The sequence below is a fragment of the Theropithecus gelada genome, chromosome 8, assembly GCF_003255815.1.
Source record: "Theropithecus gelada isolate Dixy chromosome 8, Tgel_1.0, whole genome shotgun sequence".
Taxonomy (NCBI): Eukaryota; Metazoa; Chordata; class Mammalia; order Primates; family Cercopithecidae; genus Theropithecus; species Theropithecus gelada.
In genome coordinates this window covers 36,585,663-36,611,858 of record NC_037676.1, presented here as the reverse complement: position 1 = coordinate 36,611,858, position 26,196 = coordinate 36,585,663, and the positions used below count along the sequence as shown (strand labels likewise).

At 45.4% G+C, this 26,196-nt stretch overlaps 1 protein-coding gene and 1 long non-coding RNA gene across 6 annotated transcripts in view; both read right to left on the bottom strand.

The window, feature by feature from the left end:
- The window catches only part of ERLIN2 (ER lipid raft associated 2), a 22,818-nt gene extending 15,425 nt beyond the window's left edge, over window positions 1–7,393 (bottom strand). For 2 of the 5 annotated variants that reach the window (XM_025394583.1, XM_025394585.1), the window contains exons 1-4: window positions 7,209–7,331; window positions 5,858–5,979; window positions 3,489–3,570; window positions 2,129–2,175 (exon numbers count right to left, since the gene is read on the bottom strand). In XM_025394583.1, coding sequence (XP_025250368.1) covers window positions 2,129–2,175; window positions 3,489–3,570; window positions 5,858–5,979; window positions 7,209–7,316 — 359 coding nt within the window. In that variant the 5' untranslated portion in view covers window positions 7,317–7,331. Of the gene's footprint in view, window positions 1–2,128; window positions 2,176–3,488; window positions 3,571–5,857; window positions 5,980–6,458 lie in introns of all 5 variants that reach the window. The other 3 variants (XM_025394584.1, XM_025394586.1, XM_025394587.1) reach the window with 2 other exon arrangements.
- Window positions 7,394–10,099: 2,706 nt separating this feature from the next.
- Window positions 10,100–26,196, bottom strand: part of LOC112630359 — a 16,262-nt gene continuing 165 nt past the window's right edge. The window contains exons 1-3 of the long non-coding RNA XR_003120852.1: window positions 25,944–26,196; window positions 16,581–16,711; window positions 10,100–10,791 (exon numbers count right to left, since the gene is read on the bottom strand). The exon at window positions 25,944–26,196 is cut by the window's right edge and continues 165 nt beyond it. This is a non-coding gene — a long non-coding RNA (uncharacterized LOC112630359). The remainder of the gene's footprint in view (window positions 10,792–16,580; window positions 16,712–25,943) is intronic.

The following is a 26,196-nucleotide window of genomic DNA, read 5'->3' as shown; positions in this document are numbered from 1 at the left end:
GTTTTTTTTTTTTTTTGTATTTTTAGTAGAGACGGGGTTTCACCATGTTAGCCCGGATGGTCTCGATCTCCTGACCTCGTGATCCACCCGCCTCGGCCTCCCAAAGTGCTGGGATTACAGGCTTGAGCCACCGCGCCCGGCCCTTTTTTTTTTTTTTTTTTTCTGAACATTTCAAAGTAAGCTGCAGTTAGGATACTTTATTCCTTTACTTTGGCGAGCATGGTCTAAAATGATCATTCTCCTACACACTCATTATATCATTCTCAAGCCTAAGAAAATTAGCAGTAATTCTGTAATATCACCTAATACCCAGTCCCTATTCAGATTTCCCCAACAGTTTGTGTTACGGACTGAACTGTGTATGCCTCGCCCCCGGATTCACATGTTGAAGACCTAACCCCCAATGTGACTGTATTTGGAGATTAGACCTTTAAGAAGGTAATTAAGGTTAAACAGGTTATAAGGGTGGGCTGTGATCCAACAGGTCTGGTATCCACCAGACACCTTCTTCTCTCTTCTTGCACACACAGAGGAAAGGCCTTGTGAGGACATGACAAAAAGGTGGTCACCTGCAAGCCAGGAAGAGAGGTCTCACCAAAACTACCCCTGCTGTTACCCTGATCTTGGACTTTGGGCCTTCAGAATGGTGAGACAATATCTATTATTTTAGTCCCTTGGTGTGTGGTCCTCTGTCATGGCAGCCTGAGTGGACTCACACAGTTCCCATTGTATCTTTTATAGCTGTTAATTTTGAACCAGGTTCTAATCAATGCTCACCCTTGCTTCTGTTTATGTCTCTTGTAAGTCTCCATTCAATCCAGCATCCCTCTAAATACGACCACTTTGTGAAGAGATCAGGCCTGCGATCTTGTGGGATGTTCCAATTCCGGATTTGTCAGAGTGTTTCTCTGTGGTATTCTTTGTTACTCTATCCCAGTTTAAACTCCCTTTGCTTTCCAGTGGGACTGCTATAGTAGTGTTCTCTTCGGATCTCTTTGCCCTGAAGGTCTCCCCTAACTTTATGACATTCTCCTTAGTTATGCAAAAGTTATCTTCTTGTATCAGGTCATTTATCTGCTAAAAACCTTCATGCGTCCTCACTTCTTTTTTTTGTTTTTAACATTAAAATTTTATTTTTTTTCCCGACGTTTAAGTTCAGAGGTACATGTGCAGGATGTGCAGGTTTGTTACATAGGTAAATGTGTGCCATGGTGGTTTGCTGCTCAGATCATCCCATTACCTAAGCATTAAGCTCAGCATCCATTAGCTATTCTTCCTGATGCTCTCCCTCTCCCCACTTCCTATCCACTGACAGGCCCCAGTGTGTGTTGTTCCCCTCCATGTGTCTATGTGTTCTCATCATTCAGCTCCCACTTATAAGTGAGAACATGTGGTGCTTAGTTTTCTGTTCCTGCGCTAGTTTGCTCAGGATAATGGCTTCCAGCTCCATCCATGTCCCTGCAAAGGACATGATCTTGTTCCTTTTTATGGCTGCATAGTATACCATAGTGTATATGTATCACATTTTCTTTATCCTGTCTATCGTTGATGGGCATTTGGGTTGACTCCATGTCTTTGTTGTTGTGAATAGTGATCCTCACTTTTTTTTTTTTTTTTTTTTAAAGATGGAGTCTCGCTCTGTCGCCAGGCTGGAGTGCAACTGCATGATCTTGGCTCACTGCAATCTCTGCCTCCCAGGTTCAAGTGATTCCCCTGCCTCAGCCTCCCTAGTAGCTGGGACTACATGCGCGTACCACCACACCTGGCTAAATTTTTGTATTTTAGTGGAGACGGGGTTTCACCATGTTGGCTAGGATGGTCTCGATCTCCTGACCTCGTGATCAGCCTGCCTCGGGATTACAGGTGTGAGCCACTGCACCTGGCCAATCCTCACTTATAGTAGAATAAGTGCAAACTCCTTATTACATACGGCATTCTAGCCCCTCCTGAACCTTCTGTGATTTCCTCTACTGCACTCCACCACCTGGCCAAATCAATATAGGGAGCTACGAGACAGGGAATTAACCAAGAAAGGGTGCCTCCCTTTTCACTGTCTCTTCCTGCAGCCAGCCAGATAGCCTTTTCTCTGACTTATTTGGGCTTAAAAGCTTTATTCTGGGTACCTTACCTAGTCCCACAAGGTACATTCTTCACCTCATCTGTCTGGAGTGTGGTCTGGAAACAGAGGAAACATAAAGTGCTAGAGATGGGCAGTGACAAAGTAACTTACGTTTCAGAATCCTAAATGCCTTTGTCCTGGAATAACCATTTGGGTTGAGTATTGCCTTCATTAAACATGATTACCCCACCTAATCCTCCTTCCTCATAGGGTTGCTAAGCCAAGCAAAGGCCCCTGCCCCAGCTGTAAGTAAACCACCACACAAACAAACTGAGTAATAATGGTTTAGTGAAGATGACACTGGATTGGGCACCTTAAGACTTATGCTTGCTTCTACCTCTTCTATTTATGGTAGGCACCGTCTATCCCCTCAGGGGGATATGTTCCAAGACCCCCAGTGGATGCTTGAAACTGGGGAGAGTACCAAACCCTATAGCACATACCTATGATAAAGTTTAATTTATAAATTAGATATAGTAAGTGATCAACAATAATAAAATAGAACAATTATAACAATATACCATCATAAAAGTTATTTGAAGGTGGTCTCTTTCTCAAAATATCTTATTGTACTCTAGTCACCTGTTTTCAGACCATGGTTTATTGTGGGTAACTGAGCCTGTGGAAAGTGAAATAATGGATAAGGGGGAGGGCTACTGTACTAGTTTTGAAACAGCAGATTACTTACTTAACCTGTCTCAGACCCTAACAGCTGCCCAGCCCATTCTCAGGATTACTACAAGACTCAAATGAGACAATGTACCTGAATGCACTTTGAACGCCACAAAGCCTGGTAAACAGCACACGAAACTTACAGGGAAAATGCCTAGCAGGTATCCCAAGACATTCTCCTGCATCAGTGTAAAGTGTAAAATCTTGTTATTCTTCTTGGCTGGACATACTTCAGAGATGGCGAATCTAACTTAGCCAGGCTTTTGATCTGCCACAACTAACCTCACTCCTATTTTAGATGTCACCTCCCCTCACTTAGTTCAACTCCTCCCCACTCACTGCAAAAATTATGTTCATATTTCTGAATTCAAGTAAGAATCAGCAAAATTACTATGTTTTCTTTCCATCTAACATGGTAGCTTGTGATTTAAAACATACACACATACACCCCGACTTTTCCTTCCATATACTCAAAACAGGTTCTTCTCTGGCTTTATCTTGAAGGAATAATTCCCAGCCTCATTATATATATAAAAAATATATTTATATATATATAACATATATACATAAAAATTATCCTTATATCGTTCTCTAGAATGGCATTTTACTCATCCAATGACTAAATAATTTCAAATCATGCACTAGTTAACATCCCAAATTTGCAGTCATCCAATCATACCACAGAGGACAAGCATACCTGCACAGACTTATATGATGTGATGAAAGGCAGCATGAGATGGAAACCAGGGCCGCTGGTCGAAGTCAGCAGGGCACCGCCTCTGCAGAGGAGAGGGAGAGAGAGGCAGCTTCAGTTTGGCAAGAAGGCTCTATTAGATCAATATCATGAGGGTCAACTTTCCCTTCAGCCCCATAAACACATAATAGAGAGTGACATGTGCTGGAGCCATGGCCACAGATCCCTTTCTTCCTCTCAGCTAGATCCTAATATTCTAGGAAGCCTGATGGTAAAACATAAAACCACTGTTCATGCTTTTGCAATGAGAAAAATAGGCACACAGGCTAAATGGAATAAAGACAGCAGAATCCGCTAGTGCAGTCCCAGCGCTTTGAGGGGCTGAGGTGAGAGGATTGCATGAGCTCAGGAGTTTGAGACCAACCTGTCTCAAACAGTGAGACCCTGTCTCTACAAAAAAAGAAAAGGAAAAAAATTAGCTGAGTGTGGTGGTTACATGCCTATAGTCCCAGCTACTTGGGAGACTGAGATGTAAGAATTGCTTGAGCCTGGGAGGTTGAGGCTGTAGTGAGCCATAACTGTGCCACTGTACTCCAGCTTGGGCAACAAAGTGAGACTCTGTCTTAAAAAAAAAAAAAAAAAAAAAAAGACAGCGGAATCCATGGGTATACTTAGATAACAGGCACTCTGGCCAGGCGCAGTGGCTCACGCCTGTAATCTTTGGGAAGCTGAGGTGGGTAGATTACGAGGTCAGGAGTTCAAGGCCAGGCTGGCCAACATGGTGAAACCCCGTCTCTACTAAAAATACAAAAATTAGCCAGGCATGGTGGCAGGTGCCTGTAATCCCAGCTACTTGGGAGGCTGAGGCAGAGAATTGCTTGAACCCAGGAGGCGGAGGTTGCAGCGAGCTGATATCTTGCCACTGCACTCTAGCCTGGGCAACAGAGCGAGGCTGAGTCTCAGAAAAAAAAAAAAGAAGATGAAGTCTGTTTTACTTTGTCATATCTGTTGGGCTTGTGGCAATCCATTAGGGCAGTTAAGTCCAGTAATGTGGTTATCAACTACCTGCACTAATGCTGGAGTCCACTGACATGACCAACCAAAAGAATAATCTGAAGTACTTTATAAGTAATTGAAATATATGTTTTGGCAATAGAGTTACCTTTCTAATCAAGTTATATGTAAATGATAAAGTTAAAAGCCTTTTTGGGGAACATGTAAGCAGATCATGGGGAGAAAGAATTAAAGGAGAGAGGAATTCCAGAGTTTTAGAACTTGCTGTTAGCAATCCAGAAATAAGCATCACAACAGCACATATAAGAAGAGTTCACAAAGACATAAAGCAAAAAACTTGGTCATGGAGATTATTAAAAAGAAAGCAACCCGACTTATAAGTGCTTCTTTGCTTTATATTATGCAAAGAATTAAAAAAAACCAATAAAACAAACAGTGACATAATGGGCTCCTAAATTTATTGTAGGAACCACTATCCTAAGGCTTGCTTTGACTGACATAAGTCAACCTGCAGGCTCTTTCATTTTTCATGAAATGTTAATATTATTTTAATTTAGTTTTAGAGACAGGGTTTTGCTCTGTCACCCAGGCTGGAGTGCAGTGGTGTGATCATAGCTCACTGCAGCCTCAAACTCCTGGGCTCAAGTGATCCTCCCACTTCAGCCTCTCCAATAACTGGGATTACAGGCACATGCCACCATGCTCGGCTAATTTTTTACTTTTTGTAGAGATGGGCTCTCACTATGTTGCTCAGGCTGGTCTCAATCTCCTGGGCTCAGGTGATCCTCTCACCTTAGTCTCCTGAGTAACTAGGACTACGTGTGCGTGACACAGAGTTGGCTAATTAAATTTTTTTATTTTTATTTTTTAGAGATAGGGTCTCACTATATTACCCAGGCTGGCTGAAATGTTAATTTCAAAAGAGTATCCTAAATTAGCAGAGTAGGCTACCTTCTCAAGTTGCCATCAAGAACTGGGACTCAGCTGGCTTTTGTAAAGGTAACCTAGCAGTGTAGAGCTAAGACTGCCAGAGGGATGTAGGAGAAAACAGGATTTTAGGGATGATCTGTGAGGAGCACCAGTTTCCTTTAGATTTTGCCTCTAAATCTATATAAACATTTATTAATCACCACCCATGGCATCATCTTGGACTACTAAGCGAAGTTCTAAATTTACATATGTGTGTGTGTGTGTATTCTCTTTTCCATGGTTACTGACATAAAAAGCTCAATCTGAAAAGACTCCCCTGTTCAAGGAAATATAAACAGAGATGTTCAGCAGTATCTGCTAGGAAAGCAGTGACCAGGAAAGGGAGCTATTTAACAGAAGTTGCCGACTTCTCCCTCTCTCTGCCTTACCTGTAATATACCCCAATATGTCCCTCTTCTATCTTGTGCACAGCTGAGAAGAGAGATGCACACAAGAAACTGGAAGCCACAGCCACAACTGCTCCCAACTGAGCCATCAGTGAGCCTTTATCCTAGGGAAAAGACACGGGAAAATGTGTGTGGTCCAACGTGCAGGAGAAAAGGCCGCAACAGCCAGAGGACCTCACCAAGCTGAGCTCCCTGCGAGTGACTCATATTCAGCCTGGTGTCGTGTGAACACAAGGCTAGATCTACAACTCGCTTCCTCCTCGTTCTCAGTCAACGTTCCCCTTTCCTCAACTGTGAAATCAGGGCCCCCACCGCACTAAGGAAGCACTGGCTCCGGATACAGCCGTTGCTCAAGGGAGAACCCGTGCCAGCTGGGTAGGGTACAGAACACAGCCTCATCTTCCTGTGAACACGAATGTGCTGTCACTGAATCTTTCATACTAGTAGTAGGGAAGAGAGGCAGCTGCAGTACTTTGGCCCAAATTACAGAGGATGCCAAATGACAGGCAGTTGTGGCTATGTAATTCTGGTCAGAGCCTCCCACTCCTAATTGCCTGCAGTTTCAAGGGAAACCATTATTTACTCCTTTCAGATGCTGGAGTGGCAGAGCCAGCAGGCGAGCCGAGTTTCAAGGTAGGATTCGCTGGCCTCGCATCCACCTTCCCAGTTATTCCTTTGGCCCTAAACAGGACAGGGCTCTGAACAAGCCTGAAGCCACACTCCCCCCGATATACTTTGGCACTTTGCACCTGACAGATCCCCAAGCCCGTGGTCAGAGAGAAAGGCAATGTCCTAAACTGCGAGCCTCTGGGCTCCTGGGTCCAACCGCGTTCAGGCACCAGGACGCGGAGGAGTTGGATCCTGAACACTGAATGATCTGGAACTATGGTGACTGACTGCAAAGTTCAGCTGTGCGTGCGTGGGCCCGTGAACGCAGGGCGTGGATTCTGCCTCCCAGGTCTAACGTAACCGGGGCGCGGACATCTGCGAGGCGCTTATTTTACCGTGGCGGCCTCCGGCTACCGATCTGCAGTTGCGTCCTTTCCTGCCAGTGCCCTTCCCTCCCCGAAGTCACTCGCGCCCCTTCCCCGCCCCGTTCCGAGAGAGGGTCAAGCGCCCTGGGCTGGGGCTGCGGCTCCAATAGCCTCCGCTCCGTCCCCCTGCGGCTCTCAAGGAGGGGACGCGACAGAAAAGGGTTTCTGTGTCTCTCCAGGAGCGGACCGGCGGAGGGAGAGAAGCTGCTGGGACTGAGGCTCCCGAGGGTGATGGGTCAGCCCCGACCCGGAGCTGCAGCTAGGCCCAGCGCGCGCACGAAGGGGCGGGGGCCGCGTACCAGGCTGTCCCTGCAGGCGCTCCGTACTCGTCCGAGCCCACGAGCAAGAAAACCGTCACACCCCTCAGCACGCGACTTCCTTCTGGGCCGTCGCTTCGATGACGCCATCAGTTCACGCGAGAAGACCACACCCCCGCCCCGCGCTCGCTCTGCGCCCCGCCCCTCGCGCTTCCAGAGGTCAATGGCCGCAGCTGGCCGCCAGGGATCGCCCGCGACTTGGTCCGTGCGGTCCTGGACCTCTGTCTCGGGTGTCCGGCCTGGGGCTGGGGATGAGGGCGGTGTAGGTGGGAGCGCCCCGAGAGCGAGCGGCAGGACGCGCGTGACCCGGAGTACTGAGACCCAGGGCGTCCTTTTCCAAGGCGTTGACTTTGGGGATTGCTTCTGATTTCCCTCTGCATTAGGCCGAACCTGGTTCGTTTTGTTTTTTTTTAGAGACAGAGTCTCGCTCTTTTGCCCAGGCTGGAGTGCAGTGGCACGATCATAGCTCACTACAGCCTCGAACTCCTGGGCTCAAGCGATCCTCCCATCTCAGCCTCCTGAGTAGCTGGGACAACAGGTGCGCGCCAGGACACTTGACAATTTTATTTTTAGTAAAGACAGGGTCTCGGTATGTCTGGTCTCAAACTCTGGCTTCAAGCAATCCTCCTGCCTCGGCCTCCCAAACTGCTGAGATTACAGGTGTGAGCCACCATGCGCTGCCTTTTTTTTTTTTTTCGCCTTGATAAACTACTGGCGAGTTGTAACTGTTTGTTTTCCTATAGCACAGCTGAAATGAAACAGTCTTTTCAGTGTACAGATTAGCATCATTACCTCACTAATCAAAAATCCCTACCTTGAGTTCTTTATATTTTTCTGGGAGCTTTGGCTATTGCGACCCTGCAACACCACAAAGTATATTAACAAGGAATTATTCTAATTTTAATGAACGGAATCTAAGAAGTTCAGCGAGGTTCAAGGGTAAAAGCCAAGGAAAGCTTCCTTTGTGTTTCCTTAATATCTTGAGTTCATTGCTTTTTTAACTCCTGCCACAGTGCACAGCGGCTTGTGCACTTCGTCTTTCTAGATAAACTGTATGTTCCCGGGAGAGCAGAGACTGACTTTCCTTCCGCACCCCCGGGCCTTAGGTGCCCAGTAAATACAGACTGAAGGCAAACGTGGGACCAGGCCTGGAATCCAGACTTTGTGTCTCCTAGGCTAAGGGCCTCACGTTTTCCTCAACCTGCCCTACTCACCAACATCACATTGGGGCATTTCTAATTCAGCCACTGAAGTTATTAGTATTTTGTTTGCAGAAAAGAAAGAGTCCACTTAATTATAGCCTTCAGTAAAAGAAAAACTTTTACACCGGGAAGATGGCAAGCCGGTGGCGTTAGACAGATTTAAGACTCAGGAAAAGGGAAGTGTGGTTTTTTCCGGGCATGCCTGCTTGGGATTGGCCCGTTTACCTTTCCTGGGTTTGCTCTGGGTGTTGGGATGTTTCAGCATTACATAGTGAAGCCCATACGAGGGTTACATGGTGCTGTCTGGGAGCTCTGTGCCCATTTCCATAAATGAAGACCTTGCCTCTCCGTACTCTATTCCTGCATCCCCCACTCCAAACAGACACAGCTGGCCAATCTCTTGATCAATCCTATCAGAACCTGAGTTTTTTCTCTCCATGTTCAGTGATATAACTCAGCTGGGCATACTTAATACATGTTTATTTAATAGTTGAGTAAGAAAAATGGAAATATTAGGGTTCATTAACCCATGAAATAGGGGCTAGCCTGCAGCATCAAGTATTTGAATTACTTGTAATTTAAGAATTTCCTTTAACCAATCTCTGGCAACCCCCGACTCCCCTCCCCTTCCCATAAATATGTACTATTATTATGTGTCAATTAAAAATAATAAAAATTTCCTCACATTAAACTTTGGAGTGAATTGTGGGTAGAAGTTTTGGGATTTTGTTCTTAGGAGTCATTTTACCAGGCCTGAGTTATTTAGTTGTGGACCTGCCTAAAGGCAGGGGGGTAGACTTCATGATGTACGAGTACATGATGATCTAGTACTTCTGAAAATCTCTTTCTTAAGAGACCTGTGATTTTTATGTTACCCAGAAGATGGATTTGTGATGATTTGTTTAACAAAAATGTTTACAATTTCTTTCCCTCCCTCCCTCCCTCCCTTCCTTCCTTGTCTCACTCTGTCACCCAGGCTGGAGTGCAATGGCACGATCTCAGCTCTGCAACCTTTGCCTCCCGGGTTCAAGCGATTCTCTTGCCTCAGCCTGCCGAGTAGCTGGGACTGCAGACGCATGCCGCCACGACTGGCTAATTTTTGTATTTTTAGTAGAGATGGGGTTTCACCATGTTGGTCAGGCTGGTCTTGAACTCCTGACATCAAGTGATCCACATGCCTTGGGCTCCCAAAGTGCTGGGATTACAGGCGTGAACCACCGCGCCTGGCTAAAATTTTATTTTTTAAAAAATCTCGCAGTATAGAGTAGTGATTTAGCTCAGATACTCCACAGTCAGGCTGCCTTGTTTAAATCCTGGAGCCTGCCTCTTAGTAGTTCTGTAACATTGGAAAAATTATCTGTGCCTCAGTTTCTTCATCTGTAAAATTAAAGTAATAACGGTATGAAACTTATAGGACTGTTGTGAAAAGCATACACAACATTTGGTGTATTTTAAGTGTTCATCAAGTATTAGCTGTTGCTGTTTTAAATAGCAAATTCCCTTAATGTGTTCTTGCATGTTTGTGGGTTATTATTGCAGATTATTAATGTGACACAGGGCGAGAGAATGATAAACTTTAAGTTGAATGGTATTAAATAATAACCAAATGAAGGCTTATCAGAAGAAGAGATAAAGGCTTCTGAAATTATACCTCAACGGATATTTACAATACAGATTTCATAAAGCTTTATTGAATACTGTCTATGTATCAGCCCCAGTACCTTACTTTTTCTCATTTTATGTAATCTTTAGGTCAGCCCTTTGAGTTCAACTCCATTTTAGAGGAGAAAGTTGAAGCTTAGAGAAATTAAGAGATTGTCTAAGATCACGAAGATGATAAATTGCAAAGGCAGAGTTCAAATGATCCCAAGTCTATTTCTTTTTTATACTGAATGAATTAGAAAATGATTCAATTTCACACACACACACACACACACACACACACCCCACCACATTTATTTCACATGGAACCTTTCAGGAATGTAGATCAGTGGTCAGAAATTGTGAGACTTTTCTAATTAAATTGGGCCAGTTCATTTTGCAGTTGTAGGTTGAAGCAGGTTAAAAAATACTCTCACCTAGCAATCTATAGTTTTCTATTTCTATTGCTGTTTGTTGGGTCCTCTTATCAAGAAAATTGTTAGTGAGAGTGTCATTCCAAAGAGAGAAGAGACCCCTTCTTTCACAGGGGATTTTTAAGTCAATTTCACAATTAGGCTTTTTAAGTCAATAACCAGGTTAACTCCAAAGGATTCAGGCAACTCTTAAAATCTTTTGCTTCAGTTCAGTTCAGTATCACAAGAGTAGAAGTTGCTGGAAAAAGTTTCTGTTTGATTTAAAGCTTATCTTTTTTACTTTAGGCTCTAAAACACGGAATAGAAATAATCTTTTAGAATGTTTGATTCCAGTAAGATTTTGGTGAGCTTATGGGAAGAGGAATGAACTGTATCCTTAGTTATTAAGGGGGCTCAGACATTTTTCCTCTTTTCTTTTTTTTTCAATTTCAAAAACCCAGGATTGGTGCCTTCTGAGAACAAAAGCATATTTGCCTGGGGCCAATGATATTTCTTCAAGGCAATTGGGTAAAGGGATCAAAGAGCCATCAGGAAAAAAATTGAGTTGAAAGTCAGCTAGAAGGCACCTAAAGGTCATTTTGTGATTACATGTTTTTATAGTTTTATTGAGATATAATCGACATATAATAAACTGTTCATAAAGTCTACAATTTACGTTTTGACTTGCAAACACCTGTGAAGCCATTACCACAATCAGTATGATGAACACATGCATCATGGCTCCAAATTTCCTCATGCCTCTTTGTAATTTCTCCATCTTACACCCCTTTGGGACACCCCCTTTTCGATTCTCAAAAGACCACTGATCTGCTTTTGCCACTCTAGTGTGCATTTTGTAGAATTTTATATGCATGAAATTGTACAGTATGTACCCTTTTTAGGAGGGGAGGGTCTGGCTTTTTTGAAAACCCAGAATAATTATTTTGAGATTCATCCATGTTGTTGAGTCTATCAAGAGTTCATTCCTTTTTATTGCTGTGTAGTGTTTCAATGTATAGCTATACAACAATTTGTTTATACACTCACCTGTTGATGGACAGATAGCTTATTGCCTATGATTTTAATCCAACTCATTTATTTTACTTGTAGAGAAGTCCAAGGAGAAGAAGTCTCCAGAAAGGGGGCTTGGCTAAGGTTCCTACTGCATTTGGGGGATGATGAGAAGAGTAGCCTGTGACCCTGAGATTGTGTTCCAACAAGTCTGGCAGTTGCATTTTGGCTTTGGCCTGATGTGCCTGGGATGACCTTTCCTTTGACATCTCTAACCCTCCCTCCAACTCTGAATTTATAATAACATTAGGAATTTTTTTTTAAAGACTGTATGAAATTTTATCTACATATACTTATCTACATATCTCTCCATGTCATTGATAGACTTCTTTTTTGTTATACATAAGAGAAACCTTGTATACGGCGATGTGAGTCTCAGAGGATAAGGTAACCCATGTTTATTCTAGGCCAATATTTTTTCACCTGGTTTCTTAATCTCATCCCTCCTCTTTCCTCAGGGACCTAGAGCCTTTAATTATCTCCTCTTTCTACCAGTTCTTTAGCCACAGCCTATAATCTTGTGCAATTTCTCCACGCCCTTCCCTGTAAGCCTCTCCGTTGATCCTATGTAAGCCTCTAGTTCTTACCTGATTTGTCTCCTTCCCTTTGAGCAAAGTTTCTTGAAAAAGTAGCCTACACTTGATGTCATTACTTCCTCACTTTCCATTCCCTTGTTCTTAACCCTTCAGTCGCCTTCTCTGATGCACGTGGTGCTGTTGATTGGTTCCCTGAATTCTTAGACTCTTCCTCTCTTGGCCTCTGTGAATGATTCCCTCCTTCCTGGGTTTCCGTCTACTTGTCTGAGTGTTCCTATTTTTAATCTCTGCTTGAACTCATCTTCAACTATTCCTCAGAACTCTGTCCTTGACCTACTGCTCTTCTTTCTTTTCCTTTTTTTTTTTTTTTTTGTGACGGTTTTGCTCTTGTCACCCAAGCTGGAGTGCAATGGGGCAATCTCAGCTCACTGCAACCTCTGCCTCCTGGGTTCAAGTGATTCTCCTGCCTCAGTCTCCCGAGTAGCTGGAATTACAGGTGCCCACCACCATGCCCGGCTAATTTTTGTATTTTTAGTAGAGATGAGATTTTGCCTTGTTGGCCAGGCTGGTCTTGAATGCCTGACCTCAAGTGATCCACCCACCTCGACCTCCCAAAGTGCTGGGATTACAGGGGTGAGCCACTGTGCCCAGCCCCTACTGCTCTTCTTTTCTCTATCTTCTCTTTCTGGAAGGCCTCTTGTGTTCTCGGTATTCTAATTATGTGGTCGCTGGTGATGCTCCTAAATGCATATTGATAACCACAAGCTACATACTAGAATACCATTTCTTTGGATTTTAGACAGGGAGAAATGGATCATCTCTAAAACGGAACTCATAGTTCCTCCCTCTAAAGATGCCACCATTCACTCAACCATCCAGGCTAGACACTCAGCCACTGTCTTTAATCTGCCCCATTCATCGTAATTATTCCTTGACCCTGTACTTTCCTCTCCAGGCAGTTCAGGGCTTTATCACCTGGATTATTGTAATAATCTAATGTTAGCCATCTCCTCACCCCCACCTTCCATTTGCCCTTAAATCAGTGTGTTGTCCACAATGTACCCCATGTGTTCTTTGATGGATACCTTTTCTGCTTAAAAACACCATAATAGGTTTCCTATAGAAAAAAGTTCAAATCCTCTTAACTTTTCATATAAGATTTTTAATGATGTGATCCCCTACCTATACCTACAGCTTTTATGATCTTATTCTGCAGTCTTTTTTTTTTTTATTTTGCTAGACCAGCTCTTATTCACCTATCTTTCTTTCTTCTTTTTCTTTTTTTTTTTCCCTCTGTCGCCCAGGCCAGGCTGGAGTGTAGTGGTGCGATCTCGGCTCACTGCAACCTCCGCCTCCTGGGTTCAAGCGATTTTCCTGCCTCAGCACCCCGGGTAGCTGGGATTACAGGCGTGTGCCACCATGCCTGCCTAATTTTTGTATTTTTAGTAGAGACGGGGTTTACACCATGTTGGCCAGGCTGGTCTCGAACTCCTGACCTCAAGTGATCCAGCCACCTAGGTCTCCCAAAGTGCTGGGATTACAGACGTGAGCCACTATGCCCAGCCTTATTCATCTTTGAAGACCCTTCTAAGTGTTTCTTATCTGTGTCCACAATATCCTGTGCATTCTTGTCGTACAGCACTGATTATAATACACTGAAACATTCTAGTTTTTGTCTGTGCTTCTTACAAGACTGTAAGATCTGCGAGGGCAGGAGCTTCGTCTGTTCATTTTTGTACCCGTCCCACCCCCCGAAGGTCTATCATAATTCTGGCATACAATAAGCACTCAATAAGTGTTTGTCAACAAAAATAATAAACATCCCATGACCTTTTAGAATGTAAAAGCGCTGTCAGTTACACCAGCTCACTGAATGCTCGTAATAGTCCATGAGGGTAATAGCACCACAACTCCACTTCACAGATAAGGATACACAGGAGAGAGGGCTTCAGCCATTCCTCAAGGTCACAGACAGATCAACTGATTGTAAATCCAGTATTTTTTTCCCTTACATTTCTGATTTTGGAAAATGTCAGTGTGTTAGGACAGAGATTTAGTTTGACCCTGTAAACATTTATTGAAACAACTATTATCTATGAGCCACAATCTTAAGTGTGAAAGCAATGAAGGAGAGTGGAGAAGACCACTTATGCCTGGTAAGGTTCTAGATACTCACAGTCTCCCTCCCTCCCTTCCTTCCTCCCTTCCTTCCTTCCTTCCTCCCTCTCTCTTGCTCCCTCCCTCGCTTTCTTCCTTCCCCCTCTCTCTTTTATTTTATTTACTTAGTTGAGATCCAGGGACTCTGTCACTCAGGCTGGAGTGCAGTGGCACAATCATAGCTCACTGCAGCCTTGAACTCCTCGGCTCAAGTGATCATCCTGTCTCGGCCTCCTGAGTAGCTAGGATTACAGATGGACACCACCATGCCGGGCTGTATTTCTGTAGAGATGAGGTCTCACTGTGTTATCCAGGGCAGGTCTCAAACTCCTGGCCTTGAGCAATCCTGCGTTGACCTTCCAAAGTGCGGAGATCATAGGCGTGAGCCACCGTGCCTGGCCCTTCCTTCTTTTCTTTCATTCTTTCTTTTTCTCTTTCTCTTTCTCTCTTTTTTCCACGCTGTGGAGTAGAGGGGCTGGCTTGTGCATTGTAGGACATTTAACAGATTCTCTGGCCTCTATCCCTAGATGCTGGTAGCAACACCCCCATCTCGTTGTGACAACCAAATATGTCTTCAGGCATTGCCAAATGTCCCCAGTCGTGTGTGCGTGAGACAAATTTGCCCCTAGCTGAGAACCACTGTGGTGTGGATAGACTTAAAAAGGAGGGGATTAAGAATAAGAGGGCAAGCTTTGCTTCCCCAAGCGTGGCAGGTGTTACATGGATGCAGTTCTGTATGGGCTAAGAGTCAGGGGAGTAGGGGAGGGAGAGAAGGAGATGTTAGGAGTGTGTCTGCATGGAAGCAGAGGCCAAAAGGAGTTCTGGAAGAAGACAGAAGATGGGCGAGTGGTGTTGAAGGGTGGGGTCCTAGAGAACCCATGAGAATAGGAACGTTGGCTATGTAATGGGAGAGGAAGAAGTTGTGTGTGTGTGTGTGTGTGTGTGTGTGTGTGTGTGTGTGTGATCTACATCTCAGCTCATCCTACCCAACCAGATTCTAAAGAGGAGAGTCAGTTGTTCTTTGGAAGACCAGACTTGGGGAGAAGCCAGGCTATAAATCCTGGAGGGGAGGACTTTACTGCCACTTAGAAATCAGGCCTGAAACACCCATAATGTTTGTCAGTCCACATTTTAGTGTTCTTAAGTAAGTGTGCAGGGTGTGGGGGATGAAATATGGCAGGTATTTGATTTAAAAAGCCTGCACAGATTTAATGTCCTGATAAAATGCATTAAATCTTTTAAGGTTTTAATGAATCTAGTATGTGTTTCATAAATCAAGAACTCTGCTAAGCCGTCTTCTGGTTTAATAAGAGTAAACTAGGAAATTGCTCTGAGCAGAAGCAAAATACATTTATATCACACTGAAAAGTAATAGATTTTTTAAGCTGAGGGGGTCTTTCTGGGCTTTTTATGCTGTTTGCTTATTATGTTGCTCCAATTCCTTCAAATATTAAACCACAGGCAAGCATGTGCTTAACCATATCAAGATGTGAACTAGCACAAAGGTAAATATTATTTGTAAGAGAGCAGAAAACAAAGCCAGTATTTCCTTCCCCTTAGACCTAGGACCACGTTAATTTCTGCAGTGACACCTGGCTTTGTGTATCTAGGTGTAAGGTGGTTGGTTAAAAATCATTATTAACTATCATTAAATCACCTTTCCCAAGTTCTCTCACTCCTCCATCCTCACCCCCTTAGCACATCTGCCAGATTGAAGCCGTGAGTGTATAAAATACTTCTTGAATTTTACAGCTGGCTGTGGAATGGCCTTGTTAAACTTGCTGGCCAGAGTGTCCAAAGCAAGTGTTCAGAGATCCTTCTGTCATCTTAAACCCAAGGGTCGAAATGTTCGCTTTCGTTCTTTTTCCTTCCTTCCAGCCCCATTGCTGAAGCTCGAGTGGGAATGGGAAAGGGGCTTTTGGGGGTGTGGGTGTAACAGATGGGTATCTCTGAGCAGGCTGGGGCTTGAAGCCTCACTACCCAGCTTCCTTGGTGGATGGGCAAGATTCTGGGGTGAGATGGTGGTTCAGAGAGTTGGGGGGAGGTGGTGTTGGAGGAATGAAGGGGGGTGGGGCTTGAACATTCCAGTGCACAAAAGCTGGCAGGGCTTGTGAGCTCTGCAGGGGAGGGAGTGGGCCCGTAAAGCTCAGTGTGGAGAAGCCTGTCCAACCTCATTAGCTGTCACGGGCAACAATACTGATCTGGCAATAGAGGCGATTCCGAACCTGTTGGTCATTAATCACCCGCCTGACAGTTGCGAATGGAAGTGGAAAAACCTCATCCCCCCTCCACCCTTCCCCTCCTCCTGGGCCCAGCTCTGGAGTTTAGAGTTACCTCTTGGTGTATCTGTGGTTCGTGGCTGTGTGCTGGGTCCTTCCCCCTTGGCTTTTTTAGGGGGTCGTTTTCAGCACGGAGAGGCTACAGGTTGGCCAGAGCCTGGCAGACAGTGATTCGGGGCACAGAGACTGGGGAGCAAGAAAATGAAAGGTAGTGGCCTCCGGAGTGGGGACCTCGGCTGTGACCCCTCTGGGATCTAGGGCTGGGACTTGGCAAGCTCGTGGAGTCAGGGAAGGCTGTCATGAGCACCCAGGCCTCATCTTTCCACACCCGCCCCCTCGTTCCCTGGCACACCCTTCTCTCCCTCCTTCAGCCACTAGGTGCCAACATATTTTCCTTTATGTTCCTTTTCCCTGCCCTTCCCACCCTCCCTTCCCTTCCCTTCCCACTATTCCCAAATAAGCAGATCCTGCTCGCAGGAAAAGTTTTCATCTCAGTTTTTTCGGTCTCACTCTGAATTTAAGCCTCGTTTCCTTTCTCAGAGGAGCTCGGCTTTTCAGCCCCATCTCTAGCTGTGGCAGAGGGGAAGAGTGATGTTTGGTAATAGTGATATTGATACTTCATGTGTGAGAGTGCAGTCAGGGCAGTGGGAATAGAGGCCTGGTCTGCACAGGTGCCTCTGAAATCAATCAACAGGAAGTGCTGCTTAGTTTCTTGGTCTGTCTCTAAGTTTTCTACATAAAGGAGGGAGGAGAGGAGAGATGGAGCAGAGGACATCTACAGACCAGACTAGGATGAGGACTTCTGTCACTTTCTTTTTATTTGAGACAGAGTCTCGCTCTGTCGCCCAGGCTGGAGTGCAGTAGCGTGATCTTGGCTCACTGCCTCCCAGGTTCAAGTGATTCTCCTGCCTTAGCCTCCGGAGCAGTTGGGACTACAGGCACCCACCACCACGCCCGGCTAATTTTGTCACTCAAGTTTCTTGCATACTCTTCAGTGCATGTGAGCCAGGTTACATTTAAGAGAGAAGATTCAACTTCTGCTCAGTTTCCTAGGATGTAGAGGGAACAGGAGTGTAAGGAATTAGCCAGGAATTCCTGAAAGAGTAATGTCAAGATAATTTACACACTTCTTAGCTCTTCTGCTGGGCAGGCATGAGCGAGTAACCTGAGTGCTAATAACCAAGGAAGGAGAGAAATTGCAACAAAAATTGTCAAGTGGTCTACACGAGTCCTCTAGGTTTTCCAAATGTCTCTGCATTCCGTGGGTGCAGATGACCCCTGGCCTTGGCCACATTTGTTGGTGCCTTCTGCTCTCTCCATAGCTTCTCTGACCTCTTGCTACTCATGATAGCATTAGGCAGAGGATGGACACATCTGTCCACAGTTCATCCGGCCAGGCTACCCTGACAAAGACAAATTCCCATGACAAACTCATAGGAAAAAAATGGAAAGGAGGGATAGTCACAACTACAGCATTTTAGGCCGGCTTCCCAATTTCTCATATACCCCTTTATCCTTTTGTTTTTTTGAGACAGAGTCTTGCTCTGTCACCCAGTCTGGGGGTCTTGCTCTGCCACCCAGGCTGGAGTGCAGTGGCACAATCTCAGCTCACTACAATCTTCGCCTCCCAGGTTCAAGTGATTCTTGTCCCTCAGCCTCCTGAGTAGCTGGGACTATAGCTGTGGGCCACCATGCCCCGCTAATTTTTGTATTTTTTAGTAGAGATGGGGTTTTGGTATGTTAGCCATGTTGGTCTCAAACTCCTGGCCTCAAGTGATCCACCCGCCTGGGCCTTCCAAAGTGCTGGGATTACAGGCATGAGCCACCACGCCTGGCCTCCTTATGTTTTCTCTAATACAATGATTGTTCTTAATTCCAGCTACACATTAGAATCACTTGGCGATGCCTGGGCCACATTCCCTGATAATCTGATAACATTAGTCTGGGGTAAGGTCCCCAAAAGGAGATTTTTTTTTTTTTTTGAGTCGGGGTCTCATTCTGTTGCTGAGGCTGGAGTGCAGTGGTCTCATTATAGCTCACTGCAGCCTCAAATTCTTGGGCTCAAACAGTCCTCCCACCTCAGCCTCTCGAGTAGCTGGGACTACAGACATGCACCACCACACTTGGCTAATTTGTAATTTTTTTGTAGAGATAGGGTCTTGCTTTGTTGCCCAGGCTGCTCTTGAACTCTTGGGCTCAAGTGATCCTCCCTCTGCCTCCCAAAGTGCTGGGATTGCAGTCATGAGGCATTATGCCCAGCCAGGGAATTTTTGTTTTTGAGACAGGGTCTTGCTTTATTACCTAGGTTAGAGTGCAGTGGCACAGTCACAGCTCACTGCAGCCTCTACCTCCCAGGCTCAATTGATCCCACCACCTTAGCCTTCTCAGTAGCTGGGACTACAGGCACGTGCCACCATGCCCAGCTAATTTTTGTATTTTTAGTAGAGGTAGGATTTCGCCATGTTGCCCAGGCTGGTCTTGAATTCCTGGTCTCAAGCAATCCACCGCCTCGGCTTCTCAAAGTACTGGGATTACAGGGTTAAGCCACTGTGCCCAGCCAGAGATATTTGGGAAAAGCTCTTCAGGTAATACCAGCCTCAGCTTGGGCTGAGAAGACTGGTGTCATATTTGTAAACTCATCATGGCAGTTCACACCATGGTATCTTTGTTTTTGAGATTTACCTCTCCTGGAAAGCCACCTTCCTTTTTTCTCTGCCTATTGAGTAACCACTTGGTGCCACATGTACTAGGTGCCACTACTTGTGCTGTGCTTGGCACTATTTATTTATTGTTTATTTTTTGAGATGGAGTCTCGTTCTGTCACCCAGGCTGGATTGCAGTGGTGCAAGCTCAGCTCACTGCAACCTCTGTCTCCCAGGTTCTAGCGATTCTCCTGCCTCTGCCTCCCGAGTAGCTGGGACTACAGGCATGCACCACCACGCCTGGTTAAGTTTTTTGTATTTTTAGTAGAGATGGGGTTTCACCATGTTGGCCAGACTGGTCTTGAACTCCTAACCTCAGGTGATCCACCCGCCTCAGCCTCTCAAAGTGCAAAGATTATAGGCATGAGCCACCGTGCCCAGCCCTTGGCCCTGTTTAGAAGAGAGAAGCAAAAGATGTGGTTCTTAGCTGGGGAAATGACATGCGCACACACAGAACAGTTCTATGTAAAGGCTAAATGATCTGAAACAAAATATAGGAGCTACAGGGGCTCAGAGGAGGGCTGGAGTAATCAGGGAAAGTGGTGAGGAGGAAGGGGACTTGGGTGGATAGCATTTAGGTAAGTGTGCAGGAAAGGTGGGGGACTTCAGGCAGAGGGCCAGCGTGAGCAGATGAGTAGAGGCTGGAACAGCACGGCCTGTGCTGTGGACAAGGAGAGGGTTTGCTTGACTAGATGGGAGGCTCAGCTCAGGTCCTTTCTCCTCCTGCAGCCGGCACTCATCCATCCAGGGTTCCTGCAGCATCACTGCAAGTTCCACTTAGTCCTGGACTGCTGTGTACTGCTCAGTCACTTTCATGTGTATGTCACTAGTTATCTCAATCAGATATACAAGCAACTGGAAGGCAGGGAGTATACTTTATATAAGTCGGGACTTATTCAACACAATGCAATGCAATTCAAGTCAATTCGATTTGATGCAATCCAATCCAATTCAATTCAACATGTTTTTATTGAGTACCAGCTATGTGCCTGTTCTAGGCTTTTGAAACTCAATTAAACAGACAAAGATACTGGGCTTCCTGAGCTTAGTTCTCACAGGAGCATACAGACAAAAAGACATACTATAAATAATATTAGATAAATTAGATATTATGGTAGAAGGTGATAAACACCAGGGAAGAAATGAGAAGAAGGCCAGGGTCCTGGGGCTAAGGAATGAGTGTGTCCATGCATGTCTGTGTGTCATTAAATGGAAGTTATTAAGTGGAAGGTATTAAGCAGAAGACATTACAAAAAAGAAGGCACTATTAATAGAGGTATTAAATAGAAAGTCAGGGTATGTCTCGTTGAAAAGGTGATAATTTACCAAAAACATAAAGGAAATGATGGGGCTGGCCAAGTGGATTTCTGGAAGAGAAGTTTCCAAACAGAGGACAGCTAGAGAATGGTCCTAAACAGGAGCATCCTAGTGTGTTTGAGGAACGGCAGGGAGGCCATGTGGTTGGAGCCAAAGCTGCTGAAGGAGACGGTGGGGTGGAAGGAGATTGGAGAGGGCCCAGGGAGCTAGGTCTTAGAAGCCACCCTGTGGACTTTGGCCACTCCTCCAAATGAGATGGGAGCTCTCGCGGGTTTTCAAACCAACGAGCAACTTCTGTTTCTAAAAGATCTTTTGGCTGCAGTGTTGAGAATAGATGATGGGAGTTGGGAGGTGGAGAGTAGGACCAGGGTAGAAGAAGATCTGTCAAGAGACTGATTTTTACAGACACAGCTGAACCTGTGCAACTCAGAGAAAGAAGACCTTCAGCGAATTCATGTTGGAAGGCCACACAGGACTATCATGTGCTCTTTAAGAACTTCATTATAAGACACACATTGTTTAGATTTTTGACCTGACTGAATAAGCCTGATCATCCAGCTTATTCACCAGGGCTGGCTTCAGGAGAGACATTTCCCCTGCTAATCACCACATAAAGATTTGTAATTGTCAATTAAAAATCTGATGGTTTAAAGATAGCATTCAAAACGTTCCAAAGAGTTTTGAGCAACACAACATATTAGAATGAGTGTATATCCTTCCAAAGGGACATTTCAAATGGGGCAATATTTATTTTGATATCTGAGTTCTGCTATGTTTACTTTAAAAATTTTAGTACTTTATAGTATCTCTTCTGTGTTCTCTAACTATTGAGTGGAGGGTTGGCATTCAGCACACAGTATACTTAAGAAGAGCCTGGGGAATGGAACTAAGCCTTGGGCGTGTTGATATGTGCTTATTTGCAAGGCAGTATTAAAAATTCCATTTGAATTTCCAAATACAACTAATTTTGAGGGACCAAACTACTTTTTTTCCTTGAAAGAAGTAAGATATATTTAAAAGAGGTTCTTTCCCTTCCCCTCCTAAGAAGCAAAGGTAACTGCTTTTCTGTTAAGCTTCTTACTAGTCCATTTAAATGAATGAGCAGCCAGGGGGGTCATCAGTCTGTCCCCAAGTCAACAACATTACTGAGCAGCTTCCGTGGGTGTTAGTTATTGAGAGGGGATTTAAAAAATAGAGAGGCTGGGTGCAGTGGCTCATGCCTATAATATCAGCACTTTGGGAGGCCAAGGTGGGCAGATCACCTGAGGTGAGGAGTTTGAGACCAGCCTGGCCAATATAGTGAAACCCTGTCTCTACTAAAAATACAAAAATTAGCCCAGCATGGTGGTGCACACCTGTAAGCCCAGCTACTCAAGAGGCTGAGGCAGGAAAATCACTTGAACCTGGGAGGCGGAGGTTGCAGAGAGCCAAGATCACGCCACTGCACTCCGGCCTGGGTGACAGAGCGAGATGCCATCTCAAACAACAACAATAACAACAAAAAAACCAAAAAACAACAAAAAAAACCCACCTCCATTTTGCCCTCATGTTGCTCCCAATCTGGCAGGGAAAACAGACCATGAAACAAAACAACACTAGAAGGACACATACTGCTGGGGGATTAGAGAAAAGAAGATTCTTGGCCAGGTGTGGGGGCTCATGCCTGTCATCCCAGCACTTTGGGAGGCCAAGGCAGGAGGACTGCTTGAGGCCAGGAGTTTGAGATCAACCTGGGCAACACGGGAAAACCCAGTTTCTACAAAAAAAAATTCAAAAAGTTAGCCAGGCGTGGTAGCACATGGCTGTAGTCTCAGCTACTTGGGAGGCTGAAGTGGGAGGATCTCTTGAGCCCAGGAGGTTGAGGCTGCAGTGAGTGGTGATTGCACCACTGCACTCCAGCCTGGGTGACAGAGCAAGACTCTGTCTCAAAAAAATAGATAAAACTAAAAAAGAAAAGGAGACTCCTTATTCCTCTGTGCGTCATATATATGTGTAGTTTTAAACCTTTTCAATGTTTTATAACATCCATGATCTCATTTCATTTAGGCCCAGTGATAATTCTTTGAAATAAAGTCACAGAGAGTCACAGCTGCAGAGGACCTCAGAGATCATCCATTTTATCCAATCCCTTGATTCTATATGGAGGAAACCGAGGCACGGATATGGAAGGTGCTTTGTCATGGTCACACAGAAGCAGAGGAGCTGGAACGGGAACCGGGGCCCTTGGTTCTATCCACATTCTTTCCTATACTTTCAGAATGGGGAGGGCGATTGGATTGAGGCCACAGGAGCATTTAATGAAGCCGAGAGGAGCCCAGGTGGGGACAAGGTGATGGTTCAGGACGAGGATTTGGGAGGTGGGGTCACTGCAGGGACATCCGGAGGCCCAGAGTCACAAGGGGAAACATTAGCTTTTAATTATCATTTTCTGAGGCTGCCCCTCCCACAGTTAGGGTGTCTGGAGCGGGGCAATCAAGCCGGCAAGGAATGCCTGCTGGAATGAAGGCGGCCAGCGGTCATTCCAGGGGGCCTCAGTCATGAACGGAATTCCTCAGCGTGGGGCGCTGACGTTCCAACCACTGGCTGGGAGTAAAGACCTGCACGTGGGACACCCCAGGAGCAAGGTGCTCGCCCCTTCCTGTGACCCGAGCCCTCCAGCGCATGGGTGGCGAAGCATTGCAGAGCCACCCAGGACCTTTCAGCTGCGGCCAGGCCCAGGCCCAAGTGCTCAGGCCCAATAATGTCCTGCTGTCCTGCCACGCCCCATGCCCCAAGGTGTCCCAGCCCTGGTTCAGGGGCCATGCAGGGAAGTGAGGCAGGGAAGGCATGGGGAACCCTGGTCTCCTGGGAGGAAAGGAGACCCAGTGGCATTTATTATTTGTTTAGTTTAGTTTTTTAGAGATAGGACCTCTAAATCCAACTAATTAGCAAACACATACACAATTTTTTTTTTTTTTTTTTGAGATGGAGTCTTGCTCGGTCACCCAGGCTAGAGTGCAGTGGTGCAATCTCGGCTCACTGCAACCTCTGCCTCCTGCATTTAAGCGATTCTTCTGCCTCAGCCTCCCGAGTAGCTGGGATTACAGGTGCTTGCCACCACGCCAGGCTAATTTTTTGTATTTTTAGTAGAGACAAGGTTTCACCATGTTGGCCAGGCTGGTGTTGAACTCCTGACCTTCAGCGATTCTCCTGCCTCGCCCTCCCAAAGTGCTGGGATTATAGGCGTGAGCCACTGCGCCTGGGCTCTACGCAATATATATATATATATTTTTTAAACAGAGTTTCGCCCTTGTTGCCCAGGCTGGAATGCAATGGCGTGATCTCGGTTCACCGCAAACTCCACCTCCCGAGTTCAAGCGATTCTCTTGCCTCAACCTCCGGAGTAGCTGGGATTATAGGCATGTGCCACCACATCTGGCTGTTTTTTGTATTTTTAGTAGAGATGGGGTTTCTGAGGTGATCCGCCCGCCTCAGCCTCCCAAAGTGTTGGGATTACAGGCGTGAGCCACTGCACCTGGCCACAATGATTTTTTTAAAAAATCATAATATATATTTAAAATAGAGAAAAGTAGAAATAGCCTAAGAGTATCACGCAGTCATCAAAATGCTGAGGCTGTATGGAAAAAAAAGCTTAAAACATAATGGTTAGCAAAAAAAGGAGAATATTATATATACAGTGTTATGTGTATATATATGTATACACACATATGCCATGGTCATATATATATTTATATATAAATATATACATATAAATGTTTAATATATAAATATAAATATAAATATAAATATATATATATATATAAATGTACTCGATTCTTTTTTTTGAGTCAGGGTCTCACTCTGTCTCCCAGGCTGGAGTGCAGTGGTACAATCACGGCTCACTGCAGCCTCAACCTCCTGGGCTCAAGCAATCATCCAACCTCAGGCTCCGGAATAGCTGGGACTTCAGGCATGCGTCACTGCACCTGGTAATTTTTTTTGTTTTAATAGCGATCGGGTCTTGGGATGTTGTCTACACTGGCCTTGATCTCCTGGCCTCAAGCAATCCTTCTGCCTCAGGCCTCCCAAAGCACTGGGATTACAGGCGTGAACCATCACACCTGGCTGTGTTTCTTGTAGTAGCAAAGTGGACACATGTTGGGACTACCAGACACCAGGTCAGGCCTGGCTTTTGTGTGTGGCTTCTTGACCATGGCATTTACAGCAGCACTCCTCACACTGGAACTTGACTTAGGGGATTTTGTCAAAATGCAGATTTAGAGTCATGGATCGGGATGGGGCCTGTGAGTCTACATTCCATTTTAACAAGTTTCATTTTTTGGTTGGGCGCTGTGGCTCAAGCCTATAATCCCAGAACTTTGGGAGGCTGAGATGGGCAGATCACTTGAAGCCAGGAGTTTGAGACCAGCTTGGTCAACGTGGTGAAATCCTGTCTCTATGAGAAATACAAAAATTAGCTGGGTGAGGTGGTGCACGCCTGTAGTCCCAACCACTTGGGAGGCTGAGGCACAAGAATCGCTTGAACCCAGTAAGTGGAGGCTGCAATGAGCCTGGGCCACTGCACTCTAGCCTGTGTGATATAGCAAGACTCTGTCTCCAAAAAAAAAGTTTTATTTTTTAATTGGCACCTAATAATTGTACATATTTATGGGGTCCATATGATGTTTTGATAACTGCATACAATGTGTCATGATCAAATCAGGGTAATCTGCATATCCATCACCTCAAACATTTATCATGTCTTTGTGTTGGGAACATTCCAAATCCTGCCTTGTAGCTATTTGAAAATATACAATACATTCTTGTTAATGGTCATCACCCTACATTGCTATAGAACACTAGGATTTATTCCTGCTCTCTCCTATGTAGCTGTAACTTTGTGTCTGTTAGCCAACCTCTCCCTCCCCAACCCCTGCCCTCCCCACGCCTCTAGCGACCACAGTTCTACTGAGTGCATTTCTAACGGGCTTCCAGGCTGGGCATGGTAGCCTGGGGATTACTGGGCTCACGCCTGTAATCCCAGCACTTTGGGAGGCTAAGGCGGGTGGATCACCTGAGGTCAGGAGTTCCAGACTAGCATGGGCAACATGGTGAAACCCTGTCTGTACTAAAATACAAAAAAAATTAGCCGGGGGGTGATGGTGCATGTCTGTAATCCCAGCTACTTGAGAGGCTAGGCAGGATAATCACTTGAACCCAGGAGGCAGAGGTTGCAGTGAGCTGAGATTGTGCCATTGCACTCCAGCCTTGGCGACAAGAGCAAAACTCTGTCTCAAAACAGAATAAAATAAAATAAAGGGCTTCCAGGTGATGGTGACACTACTGGTTTGAAAGCCATACTTAGAGGAATGAGCCTTTCAAAGGGGAGTCCATGGGAATGAATTCATCCCAAACCTCACCTGAATAAAGGTCTTCTCAGTGCTTTCCACTGAGGGTCCCATTTTTCGGACCCCTTTGCATGCTCCCTACCTTTTCTGGATGCTTGGGTCCCCGCTGACCCCTCCAAGCACTTGCGGCACTCACTGTCTGCTCTGCTCGCTTGGTCCCTCAGCATCCCACATCTCTGCTGCTTTGAGTGCCTTTGTTACGAACACTTCCTGCACAAGGTGGCCAGCTACCTGTGCCTCACTTGCTTCTGTTCTTGTAAGGTCC